Source organism: Mercenaria mercenaria, chromosome 5 (genome assembly GCF_021730395.1).
Source record: "Mercenaria mercenaria strain notata chromosome 5, MADL_Memer_1, whole genome shotgun sequence".
Taxonomy (NCBI): domain Eukaryota; kingdom Metazoa; phylum Mollusca; class Bivalvia; order Venerida; family Veneridae; genus Mercenaria; species Mercenaria mercenaria.
The window spans coordinates 54942600-54960821 of record NC_069365.1 but is presented as its reverse complement, the minus strand read 5'-3'; the positions used below and the strand labels follow the sequence as shown (position 1 = coordinate 54960821).

Sequence of the window (18222 nt, the reverse complement as noted above, 5' to 3'; positions counted from 1 at the left end):
GGCACCAATCCTTCGTGTGGTTCCATTTGAACCGAGCAAGAAAGATTCAAATCATGTTCACGAAGAATTTGTCAATTTGCATTATGTCCCAATCTCCAAATCCAGTTTTGATGAAATAGGTATAAATATAAGGGGTGACACTGGACAAACCGTTCAGTTTGTTGGTGGCAAGTCTATGGTGAAGTTGCATTTTCGAAAGAAATCACGACTAAACTTATGATCACAATGTATCCCGTGTATCGTGGTGTTCCTCGCCAATATGGTCATGGACTTGGGTCTATCTTTAAATCAGCTATCAAAACAACATCTCCTTTTGTGAAACCCATGGTTAGATCAGCAATTAGGGCCCTCAAACATGAAGGTCTGGGTGCAGTCAAGGATATCATGTTAGGAAGAAACAGGTGTTAAAGTCTCGTGGAAAAAGGGCACTGAAGTCTGTTGGAAAAGCAACAGCTTTATCCTTGGGAGAATCTTTGATCAAAACTATAAAAGGTTCAAAACCAAGGCCTCGTCGTCAGTACTCATTCAGGCATCGAGGAAGAAGGGTGGTGGTGATACCACAACGTGGTCGTGGAAAAAAACGTTCACAAAGAAAATCTAGACCTCTTGATATTTTCGACTGAAAAATATGATGCAACACGGTTCTTGCGAGCGTAGCAAAACAGAACTTGATGTTTCTGCTGTACCTCCAACCATGTCAGACATGCAAGATGGACAATGGACGGAACATTACCCGGTTTCGGCTTTGAATAATTCAGCGCCCATCGAATTTATTATTCCTCCAAAATCGGAAAAAAATGGACAGATTTGAATCAGTCCTATTTGTACATCAAATTCGAAGTGCTCAAGGCTGATGGAACAGACCTAGAGGCTGGCACTGAAACTTCTGTGGTCAATAACTTTTTCCACAGTATGTTCAGTAGCATTGATCTGTATTTGAACAATAAACTGATTTCGAGCAACTCACACACCTATCCGTACAGAGTCTACATTGAAAATCTCCTGTCCTACAACAAAGAATGTAAAGACACACAACTGCGGGCGTTTGAACTCTGGGATAAAGATACAGCTACTCATATGCAGGATAATACACGAGGTGGAAATAATGATGGATGGAAAGGTCGCAGAACTCGTATTGCCGAAAGCAAATCATGTGAACTCATTGGAAGATTACATCTGGATTTATTCCTACAAGAGAAATACCTCCCCAATGGAATTGAAATACGCTTCAAATTGAACAGAGCCTCCACCAACTTCTGTCTCATGGGCACCGCCGAAAAGTTGATATCCAGCAAGTGGGATTCAACGTGAGAACGGTTGAATTACTTCCTGTGGTGGCCAACGATTTGAATCAGGCTATTAGTCATCATAACATGAAGATCCCAATACGACGCGCTGTAGTGAAAACATTCACGATCCCTGATGGACAGAGATCTAAAATTGATGATCACTTGTTTCTTGGACAACTTCCAAAACGACTCATCATTGGTATGGTGAGAAATGCAGATATGAATGGAGACCACCGTACCAACCCGATTGATTTCAGACATTTCCATTTGTCTAAACTAGAAGTCAGTATCGACGGGAAAACCATTCACAACAAAGCCTTCCAACCAGATTTTGAAATTGGAGAATGTTTGCGATCCTACATGTCACTCTACCAGGCAACAGGAGCTCTTGGACTCAACAGGTCGATTGGATTGACTATGACAGAATATAAAAGTGGCTACACTCTCTGGGAATTTGATCTTACCGCAGATCAAGGTTGCGAGGAAGGTCAACTTCACCCTATAAAAACGAGGAACCTGAGGATAGATCTTCAGTTTGCACAACAACTTCCTAGCGTCGTGAACGTGATAGTGTACGCAGAATTCGACAATCAAATTGAAATCAACGGATTGAGAGAAGTCGTCACAGATTATTAAACATGGATGGTCATGCCTATGCCAGACAACTCAGAGAAGATGCTGAGAAAGTGAAATATCACGAACCGATATTTAAAAGAAAACTGAAGAATATGCGAGACACCTTAAACGAATGTGTTGTGGAAGAACTTCAAAGTTCGAGTGGGTGGAGTTGTACATTGGAAAAGCTCTTAATCAACTGAATCTCTACAATGTCATGAAAAAATGGTATACAAAACTAGAGCTCATGGATGTGCATGGCAGTGAGAAAGTACAAGCCCTGCATATGTGGGTAGATATAAGGGACAAGTTAGCACGTCATCAATCAGATCCACGGAAAAGCTGGATGAGTATATTGGCAGATCGAGTGAAAGACGCCTGGAATCATGAAAACCCATGAACTTCAATACATCTGGGATAAATCGTTTATATTGAGAACACTCAATGGAGAAGTGTGTCCTAAGGATCATCTGAAACCCTGTCATGTGAAAGCTTACATAGTGAACACACATGACTCAGATAAACCTGGAGAACATTGGGTGGCTTCAGAGAAAATACAGCCATCTACTTTGACTCTTATGGATTACCACCCTTAGAGGAAGTTATTCGACCCTTCTTTGACAACAATACCCGAAGCTGGGCTAGGAACAACAAACGACTTCAAAGTGGAAGCAGTGCCATGTGTGGTTTTTATTGCATATTTGCTTTGGACGCTTTAGCCAGAGGATATGATTTAGAGACTATATTGACTATCAAATTTCGTTTAGAGCCAAGATATTGGCAGCTCAATGACAAAGATATAGGAACTTGGTTTAAACAATTCTATGGACACTTGTATGCAAAAGCTAGATCACTAGCTAAACCTGAACATTGTCAGTGTTGTACAGCAGATCAATCTGATAAACTTGCTTTAGCTTTGTTTAAATTGTATGTGTTAGACCATGATTATTTGTACCCTTAATGTTCTTTGTTAATACAGTTACTTGTTCAATAAAAAATGTGTACACACAATATTCTTTGTTATTTTTCCCTATCTAGGGGTAGTAGTAAATGTGCCATAAACCCATCCCTCAAAAAGACCAGAGGTCCTGGTCTTTTTTAACTTAGCCATGTAGATGTTGGTCCTCCATGTAAGATCAAATCTCATTGGCTAATATATTGATTCTCTATCCGGTCCGTGCGATCCCCATATAAGAAAGTACATTGACCTACAGTTCATCATTCGTTCACAATGGAGTCCATTGCCGAGCAAATTGAGGAGCTGCAGCAACTCGAAGCCAGAGCTGCTGTTCTTCTAAACAGCATTCTCAATACGCTTAGGAGGGAAGAAGAGAGGTGGAGGGACACCCAGCGAAGAACGAATGAGGCGTTAAGGATCATCCGATCCTTAAGAGATAGAGAACAGTGGAGACGGGCAGAGAATGGAGGAGCGATACATGGGTCGGCGTTATGTCAGGGTTGTTAGGGTTCATCCCTATGTCCAAAGGGCCCCTGCTGATAGCACCACTGAGTAGAGATGCTATTCAAAAACACAACGGCCCTTTTCAGGGCCACTCCATTTCTTTTAAGAAAGAAAGTACCTTGTCTTCTATTGTCTATTGGTAAATTTTTATAGTACCCTAAATGGTGATATGGTACCCTGGGTGGTGATATGGCTTCCTGGATGGTGATATGGCACCCTGGATGGCGGTGTAAATAAGCAGATATTAATGTTTCGAACAAATCCGTCACTTCTTCAAAATCTAATTTACTGCCTTTAACGTTTTAAGCCACAACGACACAGCTTAGGAAATATGGAATTTTTCTAGCTGTAATTGCTGAAGAAAACCCAAAGGGCTCTGGGTACTACTTCAGGCATTGGTAATCACCTTGTAGAACGATTGATCTTCAACAAGCAGGCTTGGTGGCTCACATGAGGAACTGGGCAGAGCTCGAACAAACTTAGACTATGTTCAAGTTACTTACTTGATACCAACAACCTTTTTCATTTGGCCACAGTTAGAATGTAGACATTACAAATACCTGCTAAACAGACTGAAAATTGAACCGTTATCACTTCTTAACTATGTGATATAATATTCAATTAGTCTATTATTTTAAACATATTTCAACAGAGTAGAACAATTTCCCTAGTTGTTCTTTCAGGTTTTCAGCTCGTTATCATTTACAAATAACTTGGCACAGTCATAATCTTTTGAAATCTAGGAAATGTTCACATTTAATGGACTAAGATAAATAATATAATTACTGTAAAATCAGAAATTTTCGCGAGTGTTAAATTTTCGTTATTTTCGCGAGGCCCATCATCTCGCGAAAATAAATCCACGCGTAAATATTCACCTTTAGTATAATTCAAATTCAAGTAGTGACCATTTTTACAATTTCGCGAATATTAAAGCTCGCGAACATAAAATTCAAATTCGCGAAATTTTGACCCAGCGAAAATATGTGCTTTTACAGTACAAAAGAGGACCAACAGTCATGCTGATTAGTCATTTCTAGTTAAAAAAAAAAAAGTGGCATTGGCTGAACATTACCAAGCTTTACTTCGGTATTTCACTTTATTCACACAAATTCATCACCAAAGTTTAAGAATGCTTACCCCAGTAACTTCACTCAATACCGAAGCTCCTTTCAGATGGGGTTGTTTACCATTTCTTGATACCAAAAGAAGTTATGGGAATCCTGGCTCATCAGTTTTGTTCTGCAGCATTTTATTTTGTATGCATTATTTCATTTTACATATTCACCTCTTGTCAACATATCAAGAAATTGTTAAACCAAACTAGTATACACATAGAGAAAAAATGGGAATGAAGATAATTTCCTTACCAACTTCCTAGGGTCTAACATGTTATTGTATATCCATTGAGTGGCAAGCCGTTAAGCTAGCTTTGCTTCACAAACGTTTATTTCATCAAGCGGTCATAGCTCCTGCTTTTTTCTAAAAATGTCATAAGAAGAAGGCCCTGTTCAAGACTTATCACACGGTGATTGTGATACTTAAGGTCCCCTTTTTGGAACTGTTTATACAAATCAATTGTTTAAAGATACTGGATAAAATTTAATGTGACTGTACACTGGACGTTTGACATTCTGACCTCAGATCAATAGTTATGGGCCATTTACCAGTAATAAATGACCTCTGTATCAAATGTGATCTTAGACTAAAGCATTCTCTAGTTATTTGGCAAAAAAGGTTCTATTGTTTTATTGTACCTTTTACTTACTGACCTCAGAATCATTAGGGGTCATCAAATGGTCATGATCAACCTCCCTATTAAGTTTCGTGATCGTAGACGGAAGCGTTCTCAAGTTATCGTCCGGAAATGATTTAACAATGTGACCTTGACCTTTGACCTACTAACCTCAAAATCAATAGGGTAGTTTTGCTAGTCATGATCAACCTCCGATTAAGTTTCGTGATCCTAGGACCAAGCGTTCTCAATATATCGTCCGGAAACGATTTAACTGTTCCGGTTAACTGAGAACTTGACCTTTGACCTACTGATCTCAAAATCAATAGAGGTTATATGGTGTCATGTTCAACCTCTCTATCAAGTTTCGTGATGATTCTAGGCCCAAGCGTTCTCAAGTTATATTCCGGAAACCACTTAAATGTTCCGGGTCACTGTGGCCTTGATCACTAACATACTGAACTCAAAATCTATAGGGGTCATCTGCTGATCATGACCAACCTCCCTATTAACTTTCATGATCCTAAGCCAAGACGCTCTTGAGTGATCACTCGGAAACCGTTTAACTGTTCACGGTCACTGTGATCTTGACCTTTGACGTACTTATCTCAAAATCAATAGATCAATAGAGGTTATCTGCCTCCCTGTCAACTTTCATGAACCTAGGCCCAAGCTGTCTTGAGTGATCATCCGGAAACCGTTTAACTGTTCAGGGTCACTGTGACCTTTGACCTACTAATCTCAAAATCAATAGGGTTCGTCTGCCCCCTATCTACTTTCGTGATCCTAGGCCCAAGCGTTCTTGAGTTATCATCCGGAAACCAATTGGTCTACATACCGACCGACCGGCCGACCGACCGACATTCCGACAGACCGATATCTGCAAAACAATATACCCCTCCTTCGAAGGGAGTGGGGGCATAATAATTCATTTTGTTCTTAACTTATCATTCGATGTCCCACTTTATTACAGTGTCATATTTTGTTTGTTTCATACTTTCAATGTTCTTACTTGTTACATTTTCCTAGTTTAATTATTGAAGTTAAAGTGAAAAATCAGATACCATTCCTAATTAAATGTACATTTTCATGTAAGTAGGTATTTCATTACAGAATGGATTTTCGCTTCACTCTGTCACTCTGATTATTCATAAATACATCGTCGCGTCGTTATATTAAAGACGAAACGTTTATCATTTAAGAATTGAATATATAAAGAAAGAAAGACTTTTTTTCTAGCTAAACTTGAGTTTGAAAAATATGTTTTTATGTGTAAAAAATCAATACTTAAATAAAACGTCATAAATACATTATAAATACAACCACTTACAATTTATAATCATACGTATAAATTAATGTGTCTTAATAAGAAAAACTGATTTATTTGAAGGCTACATTTAATGTAGAATGGTATTCTTATCAAATATCGCATTCATTTTGAAATTCAAGATGGCCGTCGTGCTGATGTGCCGAAACATGTTACAAATGGGAATTCTAATAGGTGACACATGAGGTATCATAAAAATATCATTTTCAAAATATAAAGAAAAAGTCTGCATATAATGGCCTTTTTTCATGCCTTGAAAAATCACAAAACGGCTCTATATCACGTTACATGTCATTAATTGCAATCGTTTCATTTATGCATTAAATTTTAAACAAGGCTTCGTTTTATACAACTTTATCATTGACAGATGTTGTAAATAACATATGACAGATTTTGTAAATAACATATACCGTAAATTAACTTGTAATTCAATTTTAAATTCATACGTGTATATGAACATATAACGGATAATTATGTCAGGTTCGTACTTGATTTCATTTTGTTTACACTTAAACATAATTTATATTTTAAACTCTTCCTTGTAATGCATTTAAACTGTGTATCGTATCAGTCAACTTTAAGGTGTACATTAATGAGAGTTTAATGCACGCATTTTGCGCTTAACGTTAAATGTATATTGCAATGTTATAGATAAATGTTGTTATCCAAAAAAAGTACTTCAAACCATTTCAATATAACAAAGTGAAATGTATCGATTTCTTCGGTAGTGTTTATGTTAGCAGTCATGTAAATTTGTACGCTTGTATACTTATGAAGCGTATATATGTAAATATTATATTGATAAACGACAGCTGTTGTCCACTTACATTCTCTCTGTTATGTACTTCCAATATCTACTAAATATGGATTCTTGTAACATATTGTTTTCAGTTATTATAACGTATACCGTTTCTACAAGCAGTGTTCAGTGCAAAATTTCTAACAAAAAACATAATTTCTGATTTCATATCAAAGTCTAGTAACAGCCAAGTTTTTCAAAGTGATTGACATTAAAGTTTGTTCGTGAATATCTTTCGTTTGTTCTGTTTAGTTCGTGAAACATCTCCCGTTTTTAAATCTCATACGATAGTTTCTAAAACAACTCTCGTCTTTTCTATATAAGTTCGTGAGATATTTTTAGTTTGTTGTATGTCAGTTTACGAAATATCTTTCGTTTTTTTTACTCAATTAGTTCGTAACACATCTTTCGTTTCATTGAAACAGCTTTCATTTGCTAAGCTTTGGTTTGCCGAAGATCATTCAGATGTTTCAATCAATTCTTTAAAAAAAACAAAAAAGAGACAGAACGGTTATAAAACCCTTGACATTTCCTATAGTGTTTATGGTATATATGTTTACAGAAAGAAACCTTATCACAATGTAGTAGTAACATTGTTAATGAAATTTAAAGGTTACGTTTGTTAGTTGCAAGATCAATTTACTTTACCTCAAGGAATGTATCATTTATTCTACAAATCAATTGGAGCATTTGCAGCTCGATAAGGCTTTAAATTTTATGCAAAACAAAACAACAGTTAAAAAAAACAATAGCTTTTTATACTGCACATGAACTTATACAATTAGAATCATAATGGGAGGTAATCCAAAACAATGGACATGATAAAACTTTCTACTATGTTTAATAATAGTCAAACCTTTTGAGAAATATTAGAGAAACAAAAAAAAGAATTATAATTTGTATGACTTTACAGTGAAGTAATATATTTTATGTTCATAAAAATGTAGACTCACTATACAAAAAGGTATTGTGAGCCTTTAACGATACGCTAAAACTTGCGGAAAAGGGTAATAAAATCTACGAAAAGATGAGCCGTGCCATGAGAAAACCAACATAGTGGCTTTGCGACCGGCATGGATCCAGACCAGCCTGCGCATCCACGCAGTCTGGTCTGGATCCATGCTGGTCGCAAAGCCACTATGTTGATTTGCTCATCTACTTTGTAAGCATAGAACGCAACCAAGCAACATAATAGCAGACTCGGTTTACCTACGTCTGTTCATGAGAGGTAATGAAATGTGCAACACCTCCCCCCTCTTACGCTCCCTAGCACGATTTAAGCGTCAGGATGAACGTACTCTATGATCCTAAAGGACAAGAAAATATAACAAGTTTGTTTTATTCATCTTCAAGATGATCTTGTATAGGAAACGTCAAGAATTACATTTATTGTTCTTACCTTCTAAAATTTCACGACTTGTATAATTAGGTAAGTTAGAGTTGTTAATTTCATCAAAATCGGATGTCCTGGCAGATGTTAAAGCGAAAAAATATTTATAAAACCATATCAAAACAATTAAGTTTATGCTGCAATTAATTCGTAAAAGGTTTTGATAATCTGTGCAAATGTAGAAATGTATATAGCTTTTTTTTATATCATGTAATATGTTCTAAATAGGAATACATGTAGTCATAAATTTTAGCTAGTTTGTATAGCTATATAATTTTATAGCCAAAACAAAACAAAAAAAATTATACACATGGTAATTAATGAGCTAAATATTGGATACAATATTGGAAGACTGTAAATAGAATTTTTAGCAGTGATTTTCTCCTATAATTCCTACGCAGGAGTGACTTTGTGTTATGTAAATGGTTTTATTTGTAAACTGTACTGTACACAAAGATGAAACTCTTATAAATTATGAGTTGAGTTTGAGTTATGTTCAATTATGCAAGAAAACTTTATTTAATATGTAATTTGCAATACTTTTGTTAAGAGAGAACATATTTATCAGGCTTGGAATTATGTTTTCCGACAGGTTATTTGTATTTCAATGGTAATTAATTGCGGACCATTTGTCGCTGATTTGTTTAAGTTATGTTCTAATGATAGCAGTATCCTTCAAAAGAAACTTCTTATTAATGAATTCGAGTCTGCTTATTTTGCTGTTTTGCATTTTATGCTTCCAAGTGACCTGCTTTTAAACTTTATCATTTACCACAACACCGTGTGGTAGTCATAAAACGTGTACCATTGCTTGGACTAAGCTTTGTTAAATTGTCTGGTCTTTTGGGAACATGGGGCAATGTATATAGTGTTCTAATGAAACCAAGTTATATTGCCTTTATATGGGCGATTGTCATCAAATGAACGTAATGTTTGACTGGCATTTCTTGGCTAGTGGAGTCAATATTTGCATTTAAATCTGAATAAATGAATGATAATGATTTCTCAACTAAATGATACATGAATTTGTAACATGAAGTTGTCTGGTTTGTTGATAGCTGCCCACTGTCAAGCTTCACGTGGAAATGCCTTCAGCAACGTCATTGAGTACATACATTTTCGGTATCATAAGTTTCGAGTTGTCTCTATACATTGGTATATCATTTCCTGTTTGTATTCCTGTGGTTGCTGTTACGTTTCTCAACATGAAGAGGTTTAAAGATCGAGGTTTAGTGCCAAAAATCGGTTTCTCTTTCATATATGTTTGTGACTGTAGGATGCATCTGTGTGTTATTCCGACAATTTTAATATACATTTATTTATGTATGTTATTTTTTTTTGTGACATGAAACATTTAAATTTCGTCGTTTTTCGTATCGTAGATTAAATACACAAATAAATGAAATCTCAAAAAGAGATAGGTAGGCGAGCTATTGATACTACACACAACCATTGTATTATTCCTAACAATGCAATTAATACATAAACCCGCGCACTATTCTTCCGTCTTAATATCCTGCATGAAACGCCAGAATTACCTAAATCTTGAATAGATACACGACTTTCTGTTTATTAAAGGGAAACTTTCAAACAAGAAGAGACCATGGTATATCAGCTGGGACGAATATTTTATGGGAGTAGCTCTTATAACTGCTCAAAGGAGCAAAGATCCAGTAACTCAGGTAGATAGTCAGAGTCTAATCTAATGTCAATTTAACATGCTAAAATGCATACATTCGTTTTATATCATAGGTTTTCTTTTGGAAGAGGATCCATTACCAATTTATGACAGATGCCTTTTTATATAGTTATAAAGAAAACTCTTAAAACCTTTTAACGATTAAGCAACTACGTGTTAAATATTTGATATGATACAAAATTTATGCAAATGCGGTTGAAGCTTGTTCATATTTCATTTTAAAGCGGTTTATCTGCCATTAAGTCACTTTTGCTTTTTCAGGTTGGCTCTTGTATAGTGAATGCCGATAAACGGATCATAAGTACTGGGTATAATGGTATGCCAAATGGATGTAGTGATGACACCATGCCATGGGGAAAGCACCAACCAGATAAACTAAGAAATAAACAACTTTACGGTAATTTACGGTGCCCCTAAAGTGACATGTTACGCACTTTTTTTCCACTTAGGTAATGTGAGACTTTTTTTATTTCGTTTAAACGAAATCATTTCGTTTTAACGAATTAGTTATTTCGTTTAAACGAAATGTTATTTCGTTTTAACTATTTCGTTTAAACGAAATAACTAATTCGTTTAAACGAAATGATTTCGTTTAAACGAAATAGTAATTTGTTTAAATGATTTCGTTTAAACGAAATAAAAAAAAGTCTCACATTACCTAAGTGGAAAAAAAGTGCGTAACATGTCACTTTAGGGGCACCGTAGTAATTTACCATTTTAGACGACTAAGTTAAACTTTGTAGATTTTAATGCAAGATCAGAAGGCGGCTCCACCGGCTTCTTTAGCGAACAAGGTGTTAATTATTCACATGAATACATTACTAACGCTACATTTTAGTTTATTTTTAGTTTATTCAATTTTAAAGACGGTCTGTACTGCAATATCTGACAGTTTGTACTGTATGCACATATTTTAATATTGAATTTTTTTATGTATTTAACTGTTGACTTTTCCATTTCAGTTTGTCATTCAGAAATGAACGCCATTTTAAATAAAATTTCTTCGGACGTCCGTGGCTGTACTATATACGTGACATTATTCCCTTGTAATCAGTGTGCCAAAATCATTATACAGGCGGGGATAAAGGAAGTTGTGTATTATGACGACAAACATCACTATAAAATAGAAACAAAAGCTTCGAAACATATGTTGGAAACGGCCGGCGTCAAAACAAGGTAATTTACTGCGGTATATTAATGCAAGTTCAAAACCTGAGGTACTGTGCGGCGAAAAAAATAGCCGCCGTGATTTGACCGATATGTATCGTTTTAGAATTTTTACATGTATATTCAACAAATAAATCATGTCTTCCAATTAAAATGCGTCATTTAATTATTGATCTTCATTTGCCGATGATAATTATAAAACTGATAAGGTAGTTCTATTGCCATTTTTTTTTTCAACCAACGAAAGTGGATTGGACTCGGCTTGCAATGAAAACGCCAAATACCGTGAAATATGTACAAAGAACTGCATAACTGCCGCTCAGTCCCTTTCTGGCGGTCAAAAAATGGCGAGAGAACTACCTTGTCTGTTTTTCTATAATCTATGGTGGCATATTTCTGCCAACCACATATCCACTTATTTATCTCAAAACTTTTCGTAAAAAAATGTCTCTTATTCAGTTATTATCTGGCAAGTGACAAAACTGCTTGTTATCCACTTAAGTATCTTAACAGGACAAAACTGCCTGTTAGTGCCCACTACGGCCATCCACATATTCACTTACGTTAACTAGGTATCTTGATTTTTGCCAGTTAGTCAGTTATGATTGGCAATATCCCGTTATTTTCCACTATCATTACGGAAAAAATGAAAATATATCAAGGCATAACAATTATGCTCCATAGGCGCGAAATGTCACAGGATAAGGAAAATGTGCAGCCAGACAGAGAGACTCGAACCAGGGGCCTTGGAATACCGTTCCAAAGCTCTACCGACTGAGCTACCCGGCCGCCTATACATTTTCTGCCCGTTTCAATATTCTATACCTTGACAATTCCGTGCAGGGGACGAAAAGTCTGACCGTTAATCGCCAATTTGGGTACGAATATTAACTGAATATCATAAAAAACTTTCACAATAACCACTTATTTATGTGAATATGTGGATGTCAGAAGTGGGCACTAACAGGCAGTTTTGTCCTGTTAACTTAATTATCTGGAGAACACGCAATTTTGCCACTTACCAGATAATAACTGGATATTTGACATTTTTAGAGAAAACTGTTTACATAAATAAGTGGATATGTGGTTGGCAGAAATATGCCACCATAATAATCGTCAAATTCTGAACACTTTAAAGTAAGGCAACATTTTAATTGAAAGTTGTGGGTTATATTTGGTGACTAGAATTATATATATGAACAATGTCTTGGATAAATATCGGTCAAATCACGGCGCATTGTCAACAAGGTGGCTATAAGTCCAGCCGCAGATTACCTGTGATCAAAACGTTTAGGTTCAGAAAACTTGATTAAAAGTAATCCAGCAACAAAAATGGACAACATAAGTAACATTTCAAAATAGTACTTTAGGACAGTTCATATGTAAGGACGTTGACAATTATATTTGTTGAGCTCTCTATACATAGCACATTCAGTTTTATGAAGTCAAGAATAATCTTCAATTTATATATGGAATGGTGAGCACATTGCCTCTCTCCTCCATCTTGATACTCAAAGCAACTTCAGTTCATTTCCATTATTTCCAATAAAGCTATTTGTCAATAATACTCAAATAGATAAAAATCATCTAAATCTACTTTTAGAATATGTCCCCGTAGAACATTGATATTAATTATGTTAATTGACTGATGTTGGATTGACTATCCTCTGCTAAAGTACAAATGAATGTTCATTCATTATCTATTTCAGGCAATATGCACCGTCGCAGCTAAAACTGAGGATTGGACATATAGAAAGCAAACTTTGATATGTTTTAAAGTGGAAATTAAAAGACGATGCGATAACGGAAAGCGGTCATGTTTGATGCAAGAAAAATATTTTCAGTCAAACACACAAACTGCAAAATCAGCTAAGATATGAGATCCAAAATTGTTGTGATGGTGTATGATCTAAGTTTCAATGACAAATTCTGCCATGTTATCATTTCATTATAAAAACTGCTACCCACATGTCAAACATAGAACTGTCATGTGATTTCAGCAGAAACATTGCAAAGAAAATAAGGAAAATAGCTCTACAGAGCAAAATAAACCCTGAGGACTTTTTAAACCCGCCATTATACAACAACCATTTTTTTTCGCGCAATTTTCCTATAAGATTGAACCTGAACCATTAATGAAATTAACATTTGCAAAGGCAACAACCGACAGGCAACAACGGAAACAGGAGGCCGTCAAGTCCTACTTGTATGGTGCTAGGATAACGAAAAATCGAAAACCATCATCGCCAGAACAACTTCAGGCTCTCACAGAAGTGATTGGTGGTAGAAATCGGAAATTTCCATTTGCGTATCTGTGTAAAAAACAATCTTCAGAAATAAATGACACAGTGTTTGGTGACATTCCTGTTGGCTCCCCACTGAGTTTTCAACTGCGTTACTATCATAGTTCATCAATTGAATTCTCAGCATATCTACCTAGTATTGTAGATATCGTCATTGAAGAGACCTTGTGTTTTCCAGATATACCTATACCACAACCAAATTTAAATATTGACATTTCCAATGTTGACACTTCTACCAAGGACTTTCTCTCTACCATGGACGTAACAGACAAAATGGCTAAAGAAATAGAACAGTCAACGATTGCTCAATCAAAAACGTAGCTGTGGCACGATATGCGCCAAAATAGACTTACAGCTTCACGATTTGGTGAAATATTGAATAGAAAAAGTGCACCCAGTGAAGCATTTTTGAGAAATATTTTTTCCCGTAAAAATTTTAAAAATGTACCAGCTATTTCTCACGGAACAGAGAAAGAAGAAACTGCACGGAAAATGTACACACGGAAGATGAAAAAAGTTGTCAAGGATAACATCAACGTACTGGATTATTAATAAAATCGTGTTGTGGATATCTAGGTGCTTCCCCTAATACCCCAGTCACACATACGGCGCGGAATGCTACGTCTAGCCACGGATAAAAACGTAGTAATCCGTATCGACCCGTATTGAAACGTACCTGAGACGTACCTTAATGTAGTAAGCCGTATCAATTCGTAGCAATTCGTACGGCTCAGGTACGGACCGATACGGGTTACTACGTTTCTATCCGTAGCTCGACGTAGCTATTTGCGCCGTATGTGTGACTGTGGTATTACGGAAAAGTTGTCGACAGATCCAGCTATTATCATTATGGACTTCTAGAAATAAAATGTCCTTACAAGTACAGGAATGTGACACCTGCAGAAGCAGCAGACAACAATGACTGTTGTTTAGAGAATATAAATGGGGAATTAAGATTAAAAAGGAATCATAATTATTTCTTCCAGGTAATTGGCCAAAAGGCACTGGCTGGGCTCAATTGTTGTGACTTTGTGGTGTTCACAAACAAAGGATTATTTGTAGAAAGAATTTATTTCGATAAATTTGTTTGGGAAGACATATTTGCTAAATTAGCACAATTTTACATTAATGTTGCAGTTCCATACTTGAAATCTACAGACATAAACTAATCAGGCTCATCTTGTGCTGTAGTAATGATAAGATCTTGAAAGTTAGACAGCAGACAACAAACAGTCCAAATTTGGTTGACAACACCAGCAGATTTTATCGGTAGCTTTCGGTCAAATATGCGGAAATTATGCACTTTTCCAATTGCTCTTTCGACGTGTGTGCGGTGTTGTGCAATAACATGTGTGTCTTGAACATCAGCCGTAGATGATCGTTTCCGTTTACCCCAAAATGGTGGTATGTTCAGTCGAATCCAATTTCAGACAGTTCCAGTTTTAGTTTTAAAAGATCAAATAGGCCACTTCATTGACATATAGCTTTGTCTGATATACCTCCTGTGTACAGGTGAGACACAAACATGATTCCACCTCTGCTATCCACAACAATAAGACTTTTAAATGTATTAGTCGATTTATATTCCGAATATGTCTGAGATTTTCTTACTAACGATGATGGCATTTCAATTTTTAGTTCTGTACAGTCGATAATAAGCATTGTACTAGGGTACTAGTATTGCTTTTTAAATTCAGGTATCATATACTTTGAAATAATGTCTCTATGAGGAAATACCACTATAGAGCCGAGTACAACGTACATTAAATTCACCCAAGTATTAAATATCTTTGTTACAGCACATGATTAAATCCTTATTAAGTAATCCCAATCTTAATTTCATTAATGTTAACAAAAACTCATCTTCAAGCGACAGTTTGTGTAATCTGAATGGTTGCTTTAAGTCTTTATCCTCATCACCACTGTCCACGCTCACACACTCGTCATCATCGGAATCAAAATAATCAGCACCACGTGTAAATTGATTTGGATTGCGTCTATCACAATAAATTATTCGACTTCTGTCTTTATTTGGAACAAGCATCTGTAGAACAGTATTGAACATAGTTAAATTGGGAAATCCTGTGTAGAACTGCATTAATTTCAGTTTTGGGTTTGATTCAATTATGTTTTTCAGTGAGAACTGATGGTTGCAAATATTTGGTATGTCAGTCTGGGTTTCAGCATGAACCCTTTCATCGTTTTCTGACGCAGTGTCAGTGTCGCTGTCTTCTAGGCTCCTCTTCTTTGGGGACTTCCGTGTTCGTGTTTTCGTCCACGGAAATACAGATGGTGTAGCACTATGTAACAGGGTTCTTCTTGGTGTGTCATAGTAGTGAAAATCTTCTTTTTTGAAGTGTTTGCTGCAAATTCTTGTTGATTTTTTATAACAAAGTCGTCCTTTGATGTTTCACCTGCACGACGTATTCTTTCCTTCCACACCTATCTAAATATGTTAACATTATTAACTTTTATTGTTATCTGGTATCTACATGTAATATTTTTCAGATAGTGCCACATAACTATACATGATACAATTTCGATAAATTTATACGTTGTGCTGTGAAAAAAAAATATTGTTAGAAGTTAGTGTTAAGGTGTATTACTAGTATATTTCATTATGTTATGACTATAAATAAAGATAAAACATACCTTTGTTGTTTTAAATCATTTTGAAATTGATTCATGGATACATTTTCTTCATAACCAGAACCTTTACAGTTTGGCACACGGCAATAAAACACCATTATTAGTATCCTGCAGATGTGTATTTCAATAGAATGTAACTGCACTGAGAGCTCAGTAGACTATGTTTGTTCTTATTTACACATATATAGGTTTATTCATTAAGAGGGAAGTAACTCCAGCAGGTTGTTTTTACATTGACATTTTTATTGCCCCTGGCTCCGAACATGTAGTTCAGCCATTCAAATAAAATGTGCTATTTTAGAGGCTTAAGATTTTCTTATTTTGCTTGCAGTATTTATATAAATAAAAAAAACCATGCAGCCAGGGAGCCAGGCTAAGAGCTCAGCTGATAAGCCCCTTGGCATGTTTACCTTGATAAAATCACGTGACTCTCTACGCTGATATCGTCTATAATGACGCGATTTGTCGACAGTAGAATCAAGCAATTTATTAAAGTCAACATGCGTAACAGTTGGTTATTCGTACTAATCGGGAAGACTTAACGTTTTGAATGTTACATATTTCAATATCTACGAAACACAACAAGTGCTTGATCAATTGTTTTTTCCGTTTTAACTGCGATACACTTATACTGATAACTTGATAACAAACTATGAGTGGGTATCATTAGAATTTATGATGACAATTTATAAGGTGTTAAATAGTTTGAATATATGAATCTTCTACATGTGAACGGGAAAATATATTACAAATCCTCAACATGATTATCTGTAGAGCAACAGTGGACCATATCAACGATCCATGTGTTTAAACTACAAAATCTCACAGAAGTTGCGGCACAAATAATGTAATGGACTACAAGATGCAAATCCTATTGAAATAGTGTTCTCCATGTTTACTATAATGAAATATCGAAACCACTTCCATGCTTATGGAATGCATAATTCCATGCTTATGAAATGCATAAAAATAATTCTTCACTGTGTGCCTGGACAGTTTTAATGTTGTGTTTGCACCAGCGTTTTGGTGATTTCAGTTTGTTGAGTACAATACTAGTACTGGTTCGTTGCCCAAAGACTAAAACTACAAAATTTTCGTTTCGAAAGTGGTATGCTCACGACCTACAACCATGACAGGAAAACCAATCGTCTACTCAACAATCTAACAAAATTTTTTGTAGACATAAAACGATATCTTAAAGAAAAAAAGATTTTCTTACACAAGCGCTGACGCAAAGTCTGGCGTATCTCGTTAGGTTATAAATACTTTGCAAATGTATGAAAAAGTGTTATTTTGAATTATTTATGAATTATTTATGAATGTGAAATTATTTATCTAAACACTTTATAGTTGAATAAAATCAGGGTTTTTTTTCAAAGACAGCTGTATCAAAAGGATCTAGTTGATGGCCGTCTTTTTATTACTTCTAAACGAAACATAAAAATAGCCGAACTGATAGACTCATATTCTGCCGTCGTAGCCGTTACAAAAAGTACAAAATCGAGACATTTATTGACATTAAACCGATATTTCCCTTGTGTAAACTGATATTAGAAGATTGTTTTTTCTTCCTCAGAGTGCAAAGCACCCATATACACTAAATTGCATTAATTACTTTTAGTTTTTTCTTCCTCAGAGTGTCAAACACCCCTACACACTAAATTATTACTTTTAGTTGGTGGAGCGGGGACTCGAACTCATGACCCTGGTTACGTAGTCAGACGGTGTAATTCGTCACAACAAATCCATAAAACAAATTATATGTACATATATACCGCATCGATGAC

General features: G+C 35.6%; 2 protein-coding genes across 2 annotated transcripts in view; both read left to right on the top strand.

The window, feature by feature from the left end:
• LOC123557260 (uncharacterized) overlaps positions 1-18222 on the top strand; it is a 291086-nt gene that overhangs the window by 122695 nt on the left and 150169 nt on the right. The window lies entirely within an intron of this gene.
• LOC128557061 (deoxycytidylate deaminase-like) lies at positions 6739-16435 on the top strand. The gene is made up of 5 exons (XM_053543630.1): positions 6739-6908; positions 10196-10299; positions 10578-10713; positions 11279-11492; positions 13193-16435. The coding sequence occupies exons 1-5, from the start codon at positions 6902-6904 to the stop codon at positions 13248-13250; spliced, it is 519 nt and encodes a 172-aa protein (XP_053399605.1). The 5' UTR covers positions 6739-6901; the 3' UTR covers positions 13251-16435.